Source organism: Abramis brama, assembly GCF_963993115.1.
Source record: "Abramis brama genome assembly, chromosome: 3".
In the NCBI taxonomy this organism is placed as follows: Eukaryota; Metazoa; Chordata; class Actinopteri; order Cypriniformes; family Leuciscidae; genus Abramis; species Abramis brama.
Window position 1 is genome coordinate 23423902 of NC_139965.1, and position 18766 is coordinate 23442667.

General features: G+C 37.9%; 1 protein-coding gene across 1 annotated transcript in view; it reads right to left on the bottom strand.

Annotated features, from left to right (window-relative positions):
* Positions 1-1503: 1503 nt before the first annotated feature.
* The window catches only part of pde3b (phosphodiesterase 3B), a 51719-nt gene continuing 34456 nt past the window's right edge, over positions 1504-18766 (bottom strand). The window contains exons 2-16 of the mRNA XM_084107831.1: positions 15480-15530; positions 13667-13915; positions 12299-12435; positions 11712-11818; positions 10752-10971; positions 10564-10655; positions 10298-10461; positions 9594-9728; positions 9121-9232; positions 8839-8952; positions 6062-6261; positions 5535-5738; positions 4319-4480; positions 3995-4232; positions 1504-2218 (exon numbers count right to left, since the gene is read on the bottom strand). Coding sequence (XP_083963957.1) covers positions 2001-2218; positions 3995-4232; positions 4319-4480; positions 5535-5738; positions 6062-6261; positions 8839-8952; positions 9121-9232; positions 9594-9728; positions 10298-10461; positions 10564-10655; positions 10752-10971; positions 11712-11818; positions 12299-12435; positions 13667-13915; positions 15480-15530 — 2403 coding nt within the window. The 3' untranslated portion in view covers positions 1504-2000. The remainder of the gene's footprint in view (positions 2219-3994; positions 4233-4318; positions 4481-5534; positions 5739-6061; positions 6262-8838; positions 8953-9120; positions 9233-9593; positions 9729-10297; positions 10462-10563; positions 10656-10751; positions 10972-11711; positions 11819-12298; positions 12436-13666; positions 13916-15479; positions 15531-18766) is intronic.

Consider the following 18766-nt stretch of genomic DNA (forward strand, 5'->3'; position numbering starts at 1 on the left):
AAATAGCATTAGATTTTTTAAAAACTCCTGAAACAAGATGATAATTACATGGTCTCAATGTACAATATATGTCAGCTGTATGTAGAAAACAGATGCATTGTTGATTAATTAAAAAATATATAATATAATATAATATATATTTATATATGCAAGTATTCTTTCTGTGCAGAGGTTAAACACTTGTTTGGTAGTAAAATGTGCACATTTATATCTTTTTTTTACTCTTAAATATACTAGCTTGATTTACACTGCCTACTTGAGAACTTTCCTCTACAGAGACAAAATGAGTTTTGTCGAGATGAGGCAGACCGAGAGAGAAAGAGACCCGGAGCCGGTTAGTCTCCACCTCCCCGTCCTCCCCTCATTATTCTAGTGGAATGCCTAGAGTTCTTGCTTCAGACAAAAAATATAGAACTTTTAGTATTAAACCTGCCTAATGGTGAAGAATAAGAAAATACGAAAGAAAGAAAAAGTACAGCTTTCAAGGTGAAACCCTGGATTACTTGAAAATGGACAAACTGGCCAGATTATGCATTTGGCAATAATTAGAGTAAGTACAAGCATGTGTCCGTATGTTCAAATAATGCCAAACGTGAAGTAACCCCAAAGCATTGTTTAGTCTACGACTTGCGTGCTTAGTCAAAACATTTTGTTGTCAGAAACAATCCTGGGTTCCAATTCTTATCATTGGGTCTTTGGAAATAATAAACGTCTGGAGCAGGTGATAATGACGGGGGTTAATATCCAGGACACTACACTTTGAGGGAGCATCTCTTTTTGTTAATGACTTTCAAGTTATTCATACAAAAAATAGAAATTTTTTCTGTCCCGCCTCTGAAAAGAATGCTCGACATGCAAGTTGAAATTGCAGAATTAAATTTTCGCAAAAAACAAGGATCGATCCTTCACATGAATCCTGAGTAACCGTGAAAAAATATATATATTTAAACGTAAAAAAGGAGAAACGTCCCTTCATTTAAACAGCATTCCTGTCCCATTTGCTATGCTTTTAAACACAGACGGACTTTACAGATAAGATTCAACGATTGGCAACTCAGCGTTCCTGAAGAGGACAAGGTGGGGAATAACACACAACAAATGAAATGAAAGAATGAAAACTACCTTACAAACAACAAAGGCAAACAAAAAAAAAATGCAGGAAAGTGATCAACATGAATAAAAAGCATCCAAAACGATGCAGAAGTCAGGTCATTTTTCAGTCAAAAATGTCAGCATTTCCACTTAGTCCTAGTGACTCGGTTCAGTAATACAGTGTTTTATGTCGCCAGCATGAATTGGGGACTGCACATACAGTGCAGGATACATAGCCCATTTTCTGGACCACAAGAAAAATAAAAACAAACTATATATATATATATATATATATATATATATATATATATATATATATATATATATATTTAAAGTTCAGACAGGCACATTTTGAGTTATGCTTCCTGACACTGAGCCTGAAAAGGCATCAGTTGTAGTCTTTATGTTTTTGAACTGTTCGCTTTGGTAACGGGTGTCAATTATGTCTCTTGTTTTTTTTCCAGAGTCTTTTTTCGTGTCCTATTTGACTTAAGTACCTACGGGAGAGATAAGAGCTCTACGTTGAAGGCAGCATCACAGCCAGGTAACCATGGATGGCACGATTCTCCCCTGCCTGTTTTCTTCTCTGTCTTGTTTTAATCTCATAACACGATTCTGCTTCTTCAAAGCTCTGTTCGTTCTCCGCTGATTCTCCATGGGGTGAAAGTGCATAGGAGTGGGGTTCCCACCAAAGGGTCCTCTCACAGTAGTAAGGCCTTTTTTTCAACACAATGTGAACTGCATTAGCTTCAGAGTGTCGGCACAGTGACGAATTTCAGCATGGGGAGATCCGCTAGGGTCTTCCTCTGGGTGTCAATGTGTGTGTTTGTGTAGGTGAAGGAGAGGGAGGGGTCACCCCCTCCGTTTAAGCCCCTCAATGAGCTTCATTTCTTGAGCTTCTCCTCTTGCTACTGCCTTTCCTCCTCCTCTGTCTCCTCTTGGATGACCTGAATGTCATCGGAGGAAGAGGTGGATGGAGGAAGGCTGGGGCTCTCGGATTGCTGCTGCTGTGTCTCCAGCTCTTTGGCCTTCTCCTCTTCTTCGATGGTCTTCTTCCACACCTTGTGGTTCTCTGTTAAGTGCTGCATGATGTTGCAGAACAACCGACGTCGACCCTTCCTCCTCTCTGTAAGGAAAACACAATTAGTGTGTGCGACATCTAAGCTGAAGTATTTGGGGGAAAAAGCATTCTCTCATTATTACAGATTCTACAAGAGCTATGTAAACTTATGAGCAGTGTCGGTGAAAGTTACTTTTAAAAGTAATGCCTTACAATATTGTGTTAATTGCTTTACTTAGTTACTTTTTATGGAAATTATTGCATTATGTTACGTTTGCATTACTTTTTCTCACCTGGGCTGGAAAGAAAAAGTAACAAAAGTTCTATTTTTTGTGAAAAGGCCCTTTCACACCAAAAGTGAAATGAATAAACCTCGGGCTGAAGCAAACGCATGTTTGCTTCATATTTTGTATTATGTAAAATATTTCATTGCTGCAGGTTTGCATAATATTCTGAGTTTGTATTTCACTATTCTTATTCATTTTAAGGAATACTCTATCTGTTTTTGTGCAGGTGAGATGAGTAAATGCATGCTCACGTTTAGTCTAGAACTACAATAACCGTCATGTTCACACAGCGCACACAACGCCTCTGCACTTACTCCTGAATCCTGATTTAAATTTGACTTAAATTTAAGAAATTTCTACATGCAAAACATAAGTGCTCCCGAATTTTGAATTGTACCATAGGGCCTTTCAAATAAAATGCATTAAGGTTTGGCTCAACCCACTTTCCAGGGTTCCTTGGAGAGAGATAGAGAGCTTAGCAGGCAAACCAGACATTCTGTTCTCTGGGTTGAACAGCAAAAAATGTATGCAAGCCTTTGGTCCAAAAGGCCAACACAATAGTTAACATTAAACCGAAGGAACAATGCATTCATAACTCTTATATTTGGCACACCCATACACCTATCTGGTATAATAATAATAATATTAGTTCGGGAAGTGCACCATTTTTCTCCAGAGGCTGGACGCAATAGGACATTTATATGCTGAAATATATTTCTGGTCCTGAATGCATGTTAACCTTTCAAGAACTGTGTGAGCGGAACTAGAGGAGGTAATCATGGATTGGGGAAGAGTATGGGGCAATATTTTCACCTCATCTAGGAATCCTATTCACCAACTGATTCATTGCAACTTCTGTCACAAAAAATATTGGATGCCACTTAAAAGACATCGTTTTGACTTCTACTTTATAAATTTTGGACTGAGCCTTATCAAAAACGATTGACTTTTCTATACTGCTGAACCCCGACTGAAAGACAATTCTATTTTGGCCAATACTGGCTCCCACCACACACCCTGGATATTAACAAGTGGTTGACACAACTCCGGGACATTATAATGTTAGAAATATCCACGGCTCGGGTGAATTTTGCACAAAATTCCTCAACATCCTCTACATTAAAGATCTGGACTATAGCTGCTGAGAAGATTTCCAAGTATGTTGCACATAACAATGACCAGGACTCGAGAGTAAATACCCTACCACCTTATCCGTTTTTTTTGTATTCCTGTAATTTATTTTTCATAATCCCTGTGACTTTGTTTTTTTCTGTGATATTATCTACCTAGTATGTATCCCATTGTAAAGAGACCACATGGTTAAGCAGGATGGGAGAGGGAGGTTGAGTTGGGATATTGAATTTGTCACATGTATTCATGTTCACATTCTGGCTTGTTTATTGTTAATAATAAAGTAACTCACATATTATGTTGTAAATCTGTAAGTAATGCATTACTTTACTAGTTACTTGAAAAGTAATCTGATTACGTAACTTGTGTAACTGGTAATGCATTACCCCCAACACTGCTTATGAGCACAAGTGTATAGCCATACTTGGTTCAAGATCCTCATCCAGCTCTTCATCTTCCGTTTCAATGTCTTCTGTGTCCTCTTCATCGTCGGAGCCTTCCTCATCAATCCAGTATCCTGGCAGCAGGCCTGCAGCATCATAGGAGTTACAAAGAGGCCCAACGATGTGCGTGATAAAAGACTCCTGCAGCTTTGCTAACTGTGGTGCTGAGCGGTCCATGAAAGGACTGATGGGTAATCCTAGACTGGCTTCCTCGTCACCCTATAAAGACAGAAATGCAAAAACGCACAAATGTTGAACTCATGTTGCCGCAGTTGAAGTTGTGTAATAAAGTGAATAGGACATACCTGCTCATAAAACTCATTGACGATACCCTCTGTCCATTTGAGGTGAAGGCTGCGGTCTTTGGCTGGCCCATTGATATCTGCCAGCTTAATGCACACTTGGCACACTAACAACCTGTCATTTTCATTAGTCCAGTCGACGCCTGGACTATTCACATCATTAACCTGAAAAAAGAAAAATATCAATCAGAGGATTAACCATAAGAAAGCACCATTTTCTGCAGTAGACAGGTAATGACGATTTTTTCATGTTTTTGAAAAAAGTCTAAAGCTCACCAAAGCTGTATTTATGTAATCAAAAATACAGTAAAAAGTAATATTGTTAAATATTATTACAATTTAAAATTATTATTTAAAATTATTTGAATATATTTTATTTTACTTTATTCCTGTGATGACAGAGCTGAATTGTCAGCAGCCACTGATCCAGTTTTCAGTGTCACATGATCCTTCTGAAATCTCTTTTATGTTGATTTAGTGCTAAAGAATTTTTTTTTTCTTATAATCAATTTTGAAAAGTTTTTGCTTAATATTTTTGTGTAAACCGTGTTACACTACCGTTCAAAAGCTTGGATAAAAAAAACTATATTTTATTCAACAAGGATGCATTAAATTGATCAAAAGTGACCTTTACTTTAAGTGAGTAAAGACATTTAAAATGTTACAAAATGTTTCTATAAAAAAAAAAAAATGCTGTTCTTTTGAACTTTCTATTCAAAGTATCTGGAAAAAAAGCATCATGGTTTCCACAAAATATTAAGAAGCAAAAACTGTTTTCCACATTGATAATAATAACAACTGCTATTAATTAATTGAGCTCCCATAATAATTGATAATAAATGAGCACAATTTACACTACTGACTAGAGGATGCAAGATGTATGGCAGCCAAAGTATTATTCGCAAAAATAAAATTATCATTAAAACCAAAAGTGGAATAACAGAAATTGTTTCACTCTGTTACTCTATCCATCTGTTTTTTGAACACAAGGATGTTTTCTGTTCTAATACATATGTGCCATTTTACATTAAGATAATTACCGTAGTTTGCAAATGAAACAAGTATACTAGCTGAGGCCTTTCCAATGACTGATCTGTATGATGATTTAACCAAAATGTAAATTGTATTTATTGGTATTGGGCCACAACAAGCTGTTGTGCTCGTTACTGATTATTGATATTGGTTATTGATACCATATCAGTGCACCCCTACTACCTACCTTAGAATTAAACTCTGCTAGGAAGTCAAAGTGCTTCTTCAGGTCTGTAGCGAGGATGGCCTCGATCACTAGGAACCGAAAGCGCTTAAACTCAACATGGTCCAAGCTGCACAGGAAGTTGAACTCAGGCTGGGAAAGAAACAGGCTCCAGGCAGAGGCTGCATGGTGGTTCTCCAAAACCGAACGGTCATTATACAACACCGCCTGTGTGAGAGAGTGTGTGTGTGTGTGTGTGTGTGTGTGTGTGTGTGTGTGTGTGTGTGTGTGTGTGTGTGTGTGGTGAGATGGAAACAGGGAAAGAAAGAGAGAAGAAGAGAGTAACAGTGTGCATGAGTCGAGAAGTTCCATGCTCATAAAATCATATGCTTCTGATAAAAGGCTGGCTTCACTTCTTGACACAACAGTGTGAAAACTCGATAAACAAAACTGTGTTCATAAGCTATTCAGAACGAATTTAACTATACAAAATCCATAGTTCTTCTAAACTGCAAAAAGAAAAAAGAAAAAAAGATTGTTCTTTTACTAACCTGAGGAGCGTTAGTGGCTACGAGAAAGGCATTTGTGCGACCAGGGTGATCATAGTCATGCATAGCAGCTGCTACATATAGTGCCATGAGTTCCAGCGCAGGGACATTCCAGGCCAGACAGCCATAACTGTCATCCGCAAACAAGGAGCTTTTGGACGTGGCATATGCCACCCTACCTGGGGAAATTCCACTGTCCGAATCTAAAAAAATAATAAAAAATGACCATGTAAAACCAGTGATGAAACACTATTACACATCCATTCCAGGTGACAGTCCATTCCTAAATCAATACAGTATCTTACACCACCTAGTTGACACACGCAGCTTGCTTTGTTTTAAAAATGTGAATTAGCCGATAAGTCACATTTTGAATGGTGAAAATGATCACGTGATTAGCCAATAATAATACTGAAAATTCAATTTCTTTAATGCTGTAAGTGAATTTAGACATCACAACATTATAATAAGCAGATTTCAAAATGAAATCAAAATTTCCTTTGCTGTATAAGATTACATTTAAAAGTTTAAATTATTAGTGTTTTTAAAGATTATCTTTAAGTGAGTTTTAGATGACAGAAAAAGTAATCTATGGAAAAACCAGGGGAAATGGGCATGTGCAATTTGGCCAAACATATCCAATATAGACCGATACTGGAAGAAAAAAAAACCTATATAACTAAATGACTATATTAATATAATACTATATATATAAACTATATGAAATATGTTCAGCAAATGAAAAAACTTGGCAAAAAAGAAACAGGTCAGTTTATTATTTGTTTATATTCAAGCATGTGTTCTGTGTTGCCAATTCAAAATTGGAGTGCATAGGCCTTAAACATCACTAAGGCCGTGTGTCCACCAAAGCGTTTTTTTTCACGCGGCTGGCGTGTTTTTTCAATTGTTTTCAATGGGAGCGCCGCGTTTTTAAAACGCCATGAGCGTAGCGAGGTGCTGAGCGTTTTTTTCACACTAAAGCGCCGAGCGCTCGGCGTTTTTTACAGGTCGCCGAGAGTTGAAGAATGTTCAACTTTGGGTAAAACGCAGCGCTCATCACTGTCACTTTTTACCCAACCATCCAATCACAATGGCGGGAGGGGCACCGACCAACCGCCACATTCTGCTTGTACAACGTCAACAGATGACAACAACAAGCATAATAACAGAACAAAATCATTTAAAACAAGAGCCAGAGAAAATACATTACATTGTATCGACATTTTAATATAGAATCAACACAGAAACAAAATATGTGTGAAATGAGATACTAGTAACACTTTCGCGGATATTCCGTATCATAACAAGCAACGTGTCTCAACTAGGGCTGTCACTTTTGTGAAAAAATCCTGTTCGATTTTTGAGACATAAATGTTCATTGAATCGATTGTAAAATCGATTTTCCATGTCTAAAGACGTTTCCATTTTAAACGCCAAATATGGGCAAATCCACGGACAACTAACAGGCATTAGGACGAACGTTAAGAGGGCGCTTGAGACGCGCACAAGTGAGCAAATATTCCTGATGATTTATTGGCGTGAAGTTTCGTGCACAATGACAAACAGGAGTGCAACATTCTCGAAAAACAATAAGCAGAGTGGACTGCCATAACATCAATGAAAAACATTACTGCAGGCTTCAACATAGCTGTGTTTACGATTAGAAATGTCAAACAAATTTCGCCTACATCGGCGATTGTAGACTGTAGCCCGAATCTGTATCTGAATGCATGAGACTGTCTGCATACCGGCAGAATTCACAGTTTTGTTGTAAAAAGAGACACATTATGCAGAAGTATAATTTGCTGTTATGCGTGTTTGTCAGAGCCTGCAGTTGCTGTGTGACGCACGTTCGCTGCGGGCATATCGTGACGAGCTGGACGCGCTCCGAGAAAAGACCATTAAAATCGATTCCCTATTTTAGTTTTCGAAACTTGCGTTGGTTGGTCCGATCGACTGTGCAATCGATTTTCGAACATAAAGTGACAGCCCTAGTCTCAACTGAAAAAAACCCGCAATGCTGCCAAAACGCTCTCAAGCGCTCACAGCTAGGCGTTTTCAGCAGAGCGCCTAGCGTTTTCAGCTGGCTAAAAACGCTTTGGTGGACACACGGCCTAATGAAATAAAAGAATCAAACACGCCAAAAGGCTGCAATTAAGCTGACTGTTTTTACAGCAAACCAAATACTCCACCATCTCTTTCCCAAAGATTTTGGAATATTTTGTAACTCTGTACTTGAGCCAGCTAGTGAAGTCACTGGTCTCGGTGTGATTCAACACCTCTGCTTGCCAGAGATGGCTCCTGCGTGGAACAGCAGCAGAGTGAGTCAGAGTGAACTCCATTTGAGAAATTACAAGGGCCATCAGCAGACTTAAAATAAGCCCCGGACATGCTGAGCCAGCAGCCACCTCAGATCTCAATCACAACAGACGATTTCTAATCGGACAGCATTTGCGCCGCTGGCTGGAATAACGAAGACCGAGCAACGGCCTCTAATTTATTTCTAATGGATCAGGAGCTATGCTAAATATAATTAGAGACCTAACTGAGGAAACAGATGCTCTAACCTGAATCTGTCCATCATGTACCCTATATTAAAGTTTCATCCAGTACCTTATTCAAGGGCACAATGATGGTAGACCATGAATCGGTCATTGTGGGATTTGAACCTACAACCTTTCAGATACCAGTCCACTATACCACCCCACCTCAGTAACACTCACATACCTCAAAGTTTCTTGATGGCAAAACTGTAATGGAGTATGAGAGCACAGTTGTACCTGTATCACTTCCTGTGACATGCTCATTATGGATCTGCTGAAATCCTGGGATTGGCTGGGTGGTAAGATACCACACTGCATGAAGGACGTCGGTGGCATGGACCCGGTTGTGATCTGAGTGGAGAGCAGATAAAACAACACATTAACGCTTCGCTGGAATAATTTCCAACCGTTCTCAGTTTCACATGACACAAATCTGCACTGTGGTCCAATTTGAGAAATACTGGAACAATTCTAGCCCAGTTTTCAAGTTTAACTTTAACAAGATTTTTTTTTCCTCACAGGGGATATCACGATAGCCGTTCTCCAGAGCGCAAAAGTACGTCATGAATTCCCGCACAGGGATTTTGAAGATTTCGAACAGACCCGTGTCCTGGAACAAAGTGTACGCCACCTGAGAGAATGTAACAAACAGAACTTCATTAAGACAAGACAAGCAGTGAGCCATTGAGTCCCTGCAGATTCATGTTTATTGGCACGCAGTGCTGAGAGAGACCACTAGCATTACATCCAGCTAAATCTATGAAATGCCATTCACATCAGATCAGACAATAAAAGTGTGTAATTGGTTGGATTTAATGAAACGGGAATGGTTTTAATTATCTAAAAGAGAACCATGTTTTCCACCAAAGTGATGAAAAAACTCTCACTTTGACTAATGCTGATTTCCAGAACTCAGGCATTTCATTAGCTTCATCATGTCAATAGGATTTTTTTAATGCTGGGCTTAATATTTGCAATTACAAAGCACTAACATAGCTGAGAATCCTGCCAGTCTTCCCTCCCGTAATGTCCATCAGCTCAAAGATCTGGAAGTTCCAGGTGTTGATCTTTTCCATGAGTGCTTCATGCTCCACCAACATAGAGTCCAACCTGAACTCCTCATTTCCCTGCCAGAGATCAATCACAGTCAGCAGACAGAAGGTAGAAGGTTTTGCAGTAATCTCAGCTTAGTCTTACAGAAAAAGTCATGCCTGGCCACTTTCCCAGAGATAACAACGAAAATATTTTACTAAGTCAGCTAAATTGATGTCGTCCTCACACTGTAGACCCCTTTGAGCAGAACAATAAACCGAGGGTTTGAGGAGAGATCCATTCAAGAGCCACAGCTATAAATCCAGCAACCACATAACAATGTAAAAGTATGGGAATGCAAATAAGCACTCTTCTTCTAAACTCAGCTCGGCTTGTTCAACAGCTGGCCACTTTAACAACTGCCAGATTTGCCAATAAAAGGAGCGGGAGAGTGGTGGAATCGAGATGAGGGCATTTGAGGTTACGTGAAAGAAAAGCTCTTCTCTTGTGGGGCTTTCTAAGGCGAAACAGCACTTAATAAATTAAAATTACTTGTCCACAAGCAACACTGGATCTTGATTTCAGTTCCTGAGGCAATGTTTTAGACATTAATATAATGAAACCATGTGGGGATAAAGTGCAGTTCACCGTGTGTGCGCTTTACCTCAGAGTCCAATGAGGTCTGCTCTGTACTGGAGGTCTGTTCCTCTTCCTCGGTCTGGCTATTTAGCTTCTCCTCCACTGTGTCTGGAGTCCTTTCCTCCTGAGACTCAGCCTCCACGCTCTCCTCTCGGATCAGGTTTTCCCCACCATACTCTGCTACTTCAGCTAAACAAGCAAGCAAAAGCATCATTTTGAGCGTTAAACCAAAGGATGGACTCAGGAATGACTATATTCCTATATATACCTGAAATAGCTTAATAACTTTACCTGAGCGTGTTCTTTGCATCTCATTGGCTGTTGGATGATGGCCCTCACCCATTTCCACATTGGCCACACCTTTCAGCATCTGTCTGCCACAACTAAAAAAATACAATTAATTATTTATCTTATAAGGTGCAGCTTCATTGGTCTACTCGTCAGAGAGAATAGGGAAAGGGTTCTAGAAGTTACAGTACCTGGTGCACAAGGGGGCCGAGACATGACCTCGATACGGTTGCTGGAAATCAGGTGAGCTCAGCGTGTAGCCCAGCGGTTTGTGCAGGTTGACACTAGGCTTGGTGAGGAAATCAGCAGTGTCTGGGAACTCCACCGGAGAGCGTGTGACCAGAGACGAGCCGGAAGCAGCAGAGAGACTGTGACTTGGGGAATTGACGGGGCTCAGGCTGGGAGAAGCACCTAAATATATATATATATATATATATGAGAAAAAGAAATCTACTAAGTTATTCACAAAAAAAAGAAGTGATATATACAGAAATAATCAGAAGGACTGCTATGATAAACATATTTGTCCATTTCAGAATATCTGTGGGCTTTAAGTCAAGGTGGTGTAATTGTACAGAGACTGCTAAAGGTCTGTAAAGGTCTCATTAACATACTGAAACATACTGAAATTCTTGAAAAAGAAATGTTGGCAATAATCTATTATCATTGCTTGTCTGTCCAATTAAATAAATTATGTGTAATCAACATACTGTACAGGTAGCCATTTTGTTGACCTGCAACAAAACAAGTAGAAAGGACCCTTGTGCATGTGTGTTTGGGTCATTATGTGTCATTATACATTTATAAACCTTTTTTTTTACTTAAGGGTTACACCACATACTATTAAAACTCTTTAGATTGACTTATATGTAGAATACATAAATGTAGACTATACATTATAATATAGACTTAAAAAAAAGAAAAAAAACTTAGATTTTGAAATTAGATTTCAAAGACCTTGGCTCAGGTGTTGCATAGTAAGTTTTTTTTTTTTTTAAACATCTGCTAAGACATTCTTGTTTGTCATTGGCCAACAAGAGGATACAGCTGTTGCAATAAAGCCATCTAAATCAGCCTGACTAATCTCATATATTTTTTTGTACAAAAAATTATATGAAGGGAAGGTTATTTCACTCTTGGTTGGTGCTGACCTGGTCTTCTGGGTACAGTGTGGCCGTAGGAGAGGGTGACGGAGGATGATCTCTGTTTAGGTATAGTCAGCAAGTTGCTGTTGGGCCCATTAGAAACACAACTCTGGCTGTAAGGGGAAAAAAAAGTATAGAAGTCAAGTCACCTATGTTTAGGCCCAGTGCTAAGTATGGGAGAAAATCTGTCCAATTCATTTTAACATTGCAAAATGTGTTAACTAAAACAAAGCTGAGATTACTACACTTTGATTGAGAGCTGAAAGCACAATTAAGTGATTTAATAAATTGAAATATTTAATAATTATGCAAGGGGCAAGTGATGTCAATTTACTTTAGATGAAGTTTCTTTTAGGGATTCTAAAACCAGCTGCTGACAAATTTCTTTTTAACACTGCCACCTTGAGGACAAGCAGTACAATTACAGAAAGCACATTGTCCAAATAAAATCTTAAAACTATTGCCTTATAAAAACATTTCATGATATTATAATCACATTTGGTGACGACTACTTGTGTTCCTGTCCTTGTCCGCCCTAGAGGAGTACAGAGAGTACACTAAGGTCTGTAAAAAGTGTAGTCGTGAGGCCTGACCTGCTGAGCTCAGAGAGAGATCTCTTTCCATTGGTTCGTTCCCAGCGTGAGGAGGCAGACTCCATTGGGGGCAGAGAAGAAGAGGCTGAACTGCGCCTCAGCTGAGGGGTAGGGAGACTGTTCCTGCTGCTCAGACCCTGAAAGTACACAGTCGTTTAGTAAGTACTCAATAAGCAGACGTGACTTACAGTAAACCTGTTACAGAGAAAATCCCTTTGGAGCTACCTAGGAAACAACTGTGCTCAAGGGCACAACAGTGATGGCTCATGGATTACTACTTGCAGGGATCGAACCAGCAACCATCCTAATGTCCCATGGTATTGTGCACTTAGCCCTAAGTTGAGGCAATATTTCAAAATACTAAATTATTACTGTGAAACATTACTACAATTCAAAATAATTTCAAAAAATATAATTTATTTTGAAATGTAACTCATTCCTGTGATGGAAAAGCTTATTTTTCAGACATTACTCCAGTCTTCAGTGTCACATTATCCTTCAGAAAAATATTTGTAGAACCAGTGATTTTTTTTTTAATCTTCAGGATTCTTTGAAGAAAAGACCACTAAAAGAGCAGCATTTATTTGAAATTGAAATAATTTAAAATAGATTTTTTATTTCGGTGACCTTTCTGAATAAAAAGTATTCATTTCTTTTCTTTTTTATTCATACTGACCCAAAACTGAATAGTAGTGTATATTTGAACCATACGAGTTTTCAGCTGACATAACATTTTTTTATTTAATGGTATCAGTCCATACTGGATATATAATGGCCGATATTCTAAATTTAATTGTGCATTCTAATTTCCCATATTTCCTCAGACTAAAAGGACTATTTTAAATGCATTAACGATGTAACACTAATAAGTGCAAAACTCATAATGAACATCCATTTATCATATAGTACATTTTATAATGTGATGCCTAAAAGCATTTAAAACAACTGATTTTACTTTTTAGTATTTCAAATGTAATTTATTTTGACAAACTGTAAAAAAATTATAATAATTGTATAGTCTTTTTGTCGGTTATCGGCCACGACATGTATATAATTATCAGCTTACTAGTATTGGCCATAATACCAGTGCATAGAAAAATACATTCAGTTATATTCATTATAATTAGGGGCCAAGTACCAAAGATGCACAGGCACCTATTGTTATAGTTAGTGTTCTTATTTATTAATTATAATCATTATATACGTTTATATCTATATATGTAACTATTGGCCCTTGAGTAGCTTCAATATAGAAGCTACATTCTGCTAATGTCTACTTTTCCAAAAGTGCAGCTTGACCTGAACTACTTCAAATTATGAGTAACTTGTAGTTTCAGAGTCTCTTCCCCAACACTGCTGCTCACCTACCTTCAGTGTCTTTCTCTCTAATCTCTCTGAGGGGTCTTCTATCTCAGCACAGGGGTAGAAGCCGGGGAAGGGTGTGAAGGGGTTGACCCGTGGTCGGCAGGACCCAGAGAAAGTTCCCATGAGGCTGCTGACGCTGCGCAGTGAGGAGAGGACGTGGGGTGAGAGAGAATGGTCCATCAGCAGGTCTGAGACCAGGTTCCTGGCCTCGTTTATCACAGATAGATCCACGCCATTCCCACTCACTGCACCCTAAGCACACACAGAGCACATATTACAACATCCATAGAATGCAAAAATTAAGCAGCAATTTACCTCACACTTATCTGTTTATGGGACTTATACTGCCTCCTTGTGGTAATTTAGAAGTAGTGAGATTTCAAACATTGACATTTGGCAACGTTTTTTCAGTCACACTTTAGATTACAGTCCAATTCTCACTATTTACTATTAACTATGACTTTTCCCTCAATAAACTCCTAATTAATGCTTATTAATAGTTAGTAAGGTATTTGTTAAGTTTAGGTATTGGGTAGGATTAAGAGGAGAATAATGTGTGCTTTATACACAGCCAATATCCTACAAAGATGCATGCAAATAAGCAACTAGTTAATAGTGAGAATTGGACCCTAAACCAAAGTGTTAACGTTTTTTTCCATACATTGCATTCAGGCTGCACATTTGATCAATTCATGCATTCATGCAAGCACCATGCTTTACTGTTTAAACAACAGGAAGGCCATCCCACTGCTCCAGACTTGTGCGAGTAGTAAACTGTAGCAAAGAATGACTCATTCCCGGAGCCATCCATTTGATAAATCTAGCCAAGTAGCAGAGACCGTTTTTGATGATATCCACTCAGCGGAAAAAAGGAACCGTTCATAATGATATTGCAGGAAGAACTCTGGGTGTATCTATAAACTCAGCTAGTTTTAATCCATCTTTGGCCTTGTGCGTACATGCTGAGCTCATTTTATTGATTGTATTTAATTCAAACCTACATAATTTTTTTGAAGGGGGTGGTTCTGATGAAAGTAATAAAGTAGAGTGGAAGCACTGCTGCGACCCGCGCGTGTGCGTTCTCACATGTGTGGTAAAAGTGCACAGCGAGCACTTCCTCCAGGCTTTGACGTCATTTGGCAAGCTTTATGTGAGCCAGGATGAGGGTTATCCACTCGCAGGTCAGCCGCAGTAATGAGCAGCGGGCAGATGGAGGGGCTACAGGCCTCAGCATGCTAACAGGCTAAAAACGGTCCTCAGATGGACGATATAAGGGTCTTTCAGACAGAAAGTATGTATGTGACTGACTACACAGATTACACTCTTATTCCTGACTTTACATCAGTGCCATTGTAGGATCATTGATGAGATACTATATTAGTTTTAATTAATATTTTGAATTAGATTTTCTGTTTTCACTGTAATATTAATTAGTTTTAGTCATTTTGTTGTGTGTTTGTCATTTTTACAAGTTTTAGGTTTTTAAGTGTGTCTATATAGTTTTTTATTTTAGTATTCTTTTTTTTCAGTTCATCAAGTTAATCTGAATGAAAATCAACTAGCTGAAATAAAATATTGTTTTTTATATTTTATAAGTAATTTTATGGGTTTAGTTTCAATTATAATAATTATCCTGCTGTATAAAAAAGCATAAAATAAATCTTGCACACAAATAAATATAAATTTAATAATGTAATATACAAATAAAATAATAAAATACTATATATATATATGTGCGTGTGCGTGTGTGTGTGTGTGTGTGTGTGTGTGTTGAAATACACAGATTAGTTAAAAGCTAAACATGAGCAGTACTGACCTGATATTGCGGCTTGTACCATTGTTTCAGGTCCCAGTCCCACAGGATCATCTAAAAGGACAAAAAACAAAGGCTCTTTAAAGCACATTTCTTTCACAACTGCCACCCTGCACAAAACCTATGGAAAGTTAAGACAAAGAAGCAGTTAAATGAGTTATTTTTATGTTGCTGACGTTCCTATAAGCATTTAAAAAATAAACACTTTTCTAAGTATTGGTTTGTACAACAGTTTGATGTGGGAGTGAAAATTGTCAACACCTGAGCAACGCTTTTTTGTGAGCAGAAAGCTGCTAAACGAAAACCTTTCTGGCGCTTGCAAAGAAAAAAAAGAAAAGAAAACCACTTTAACCACAATGAGACGTCAACAATAGCGCTCACAGATCTTATCTAGCCAAACTACGTCATTTGACTGCATTTCCACGTTATCTGTCTCACAGGCTCAGAGGAAAGTCACCCAACAGAAGCCAAGTCCCACAACACTATCACTGAGATAGGTCACAAACTCTGCCTGTTTTCTGCTATCATGAAGTAGCAAAGCCACTTTTACAGTTACACTGTATAAAAAAAAAAGACTAAAACTCATTCTTTGAAAATTGAACTAATCCATTACACACCAAATATAGAGGCCCAAACTTCAAAGCAAACTTGCACAACAAGTCAACAATACAAGGCAAAACAAAACACACACTTCACACACTAAATAGACATTTGATCAAATGTGATTTCATTATGCATTGCATTCAGCTAAATATAACTTTTTTCATTTAGCAAATTTATGAAATATGAGACATTTTAGGCTAGGTTACAAAAAATAAAGAGTTAATTTATTTTTCCAAAATCAATATTTTGGTTAAAATTGACATTCTATGAATGAATATGAGAATGTATATTTTAGGTGCTATCTGTTTTAAATGCGTTTTTGAAAATCACCGTATAGCATTTTTTGCAGTGCTGCAGAGTGACAAATTAATTTTCAAAAGGACATATTCCGTGCAGTTGTATGGCCTCATTTTAATTGAAAGACTTCATGTATAATACTTTTACAAGAATTAGAAAAATGTTGTTTAAGATTAAGAGATTTATAACCCATTTATTTTTACATTTTCTGCACCAAGGAGTCTGGTTTACTTCCGTTTACAACAATAAAGAGAGATAAAGTCCTTTCTTTCGGGGATATGGAAAACTTTTCAGGGTACGTTGGAAAAAAATATTTTAACAACCAAGCAAGCACAAATGAACAAGAGTTCAGCCTCATTATCAAAACAGCGGCATGTCACAGTCTTAAAATAATCAGTCAAGCAGAGTTCGAGAGAGTTCTCGGCCAACAACGGCTCATGTGTGAGCGGTCGCCATGTTAAACTCGGAAAGTCACTGTAACTGAATGGCAGAGCAGCGTTTGACCACATGGGGGAGTACTGGTGACATGTGAGAGAAGAGGCTCAGAGAAGCAGAAGTGCTTGCACCTGCGCTGGCCGTGTCATGTGTCACTTCCAGCAGCTCTGATCTTTAAAACCAGCACTCAAAGCTGTCCAAAAGACATGACCACAGACTTTTACTTATCCGACACGCACGAGGATCAGAGAGCAACAGATGGAATTGATGGAAACACTCACCTGTGAGTGAGACTGCAAACTGAGTCAATACATTAAAAAAATAAAAACACAACAACAAATGAATACACATCAAGACACAGATGAAGACTCGTTTGAGTTTAAATGACTCAATTCCATCCCTGGATCTGGATTTGCTTATGATGTCAACAACACAGTTCATGGCCTTTTGCTCTCAACTCAAGATGTTTCACTGATCATACAGAGATGATCACTGTTAGCTGTCAGCATCGGCTTAACACCATCAGACATTTAGTATGGCAAATAAGCACTGCCATGGCAACCTGACAGAGGCCAGCAAACAATAGCACAAACGTCATGGCAACCATGATGGCGGGAGATAGATGGAGGAGAGATGTGTCAGAAAAAGCTAAGGAGTCAACACTCTCTCAAATACAGAGTTTTGAGGGTCACAAATGGCCACTGGTCAGATACGTTTCCATCAAATCAACCATGTGGCATAGAGATTGGTATCTACACAAACATAGGCTCAAACCCTCTGAACGCCCCACAATGTCACAGAGTTACTTATCAAATCTCTCTACTTTTGTTCTTTACGGTCTGCTGAGCTAGTAAACTTCACAGACGTAACAGAGATTACCAGAACAATAAAGGTGGGGTTGGTTTCATAACCCTGTTTCCTTGAATTTGTTACAAAATTTGGATCCCTGTGCGCCTGCATTAACTATTAAGATCTGTTTTCGTGAAGTGAACAGCACTAAACTCAGATGTAAATGAGGTTCAAAACATTTTGTGAGGCAATCTCTCAAACCACATTCGTACATTTGTGATTACATTACAAATACATGCATTTTCAACTAATTCGTCCTGATATATTTGAGGTCATTAAGATATCTTGAAAAAGGAATGAATTACTTTTATTCTGCAAGGATGCATTAAATTGATCAAAAGTGATAGTAAAGACTTTTACATTGTTAAAAAAAAAAAAAAAAAAAATGCTTTTTATAACCTACTTTTCTACTTTCTTTTTAAAGACATCAGTATTATGTTTTCCACAAAAATATTAAGCAGCATAACCATTTTCAATATTCATTATAAATAATAATAATAATAAATGTTTCTTGAGCACCAAATCAGCATATCAGAATGATTTCTGAACGATCATGTGACACTGAAGACTGGAGTAATGATGCTAAAATTCAGCTTTGCCATCACAGGAATAAATTACATAAAATATATTAAATATAAAAAGAAAATAATAATCAATATTTCAATATTTCTTTCAAAGGTATTTGTGATCAAATAAATGCAGCCGTGGTGAACATAAGAGACTTCAAAAACATTCCAAAATCTTACAGAACCCAAACCTTTGAATAGTGTTATGTGACTGCCTACATACCTGTCAATCAAAGACAGCAAAACAAGTTTTTTGTTTTTGTTTTTTTTCACCAGGTGCATGAAGCTTTAAAAGAAAAGAACATTTTGAAAAGTGCACACACACACACACACACACACACACACACACACACACACATAACTTCACGAGACTAAAGACAGATGTTGACGTGACACATATCAAATGAAGCACAGCTAAGGTTCACTTAATACAGATACTCCTGTATTCCACTTAAAACATGTTTTTTTGTTTTTTTTTTAGATTAAAATGCATGTACATTTGAGAGGAACACCATGTAGATTTTCCTTCTACACTCTGAC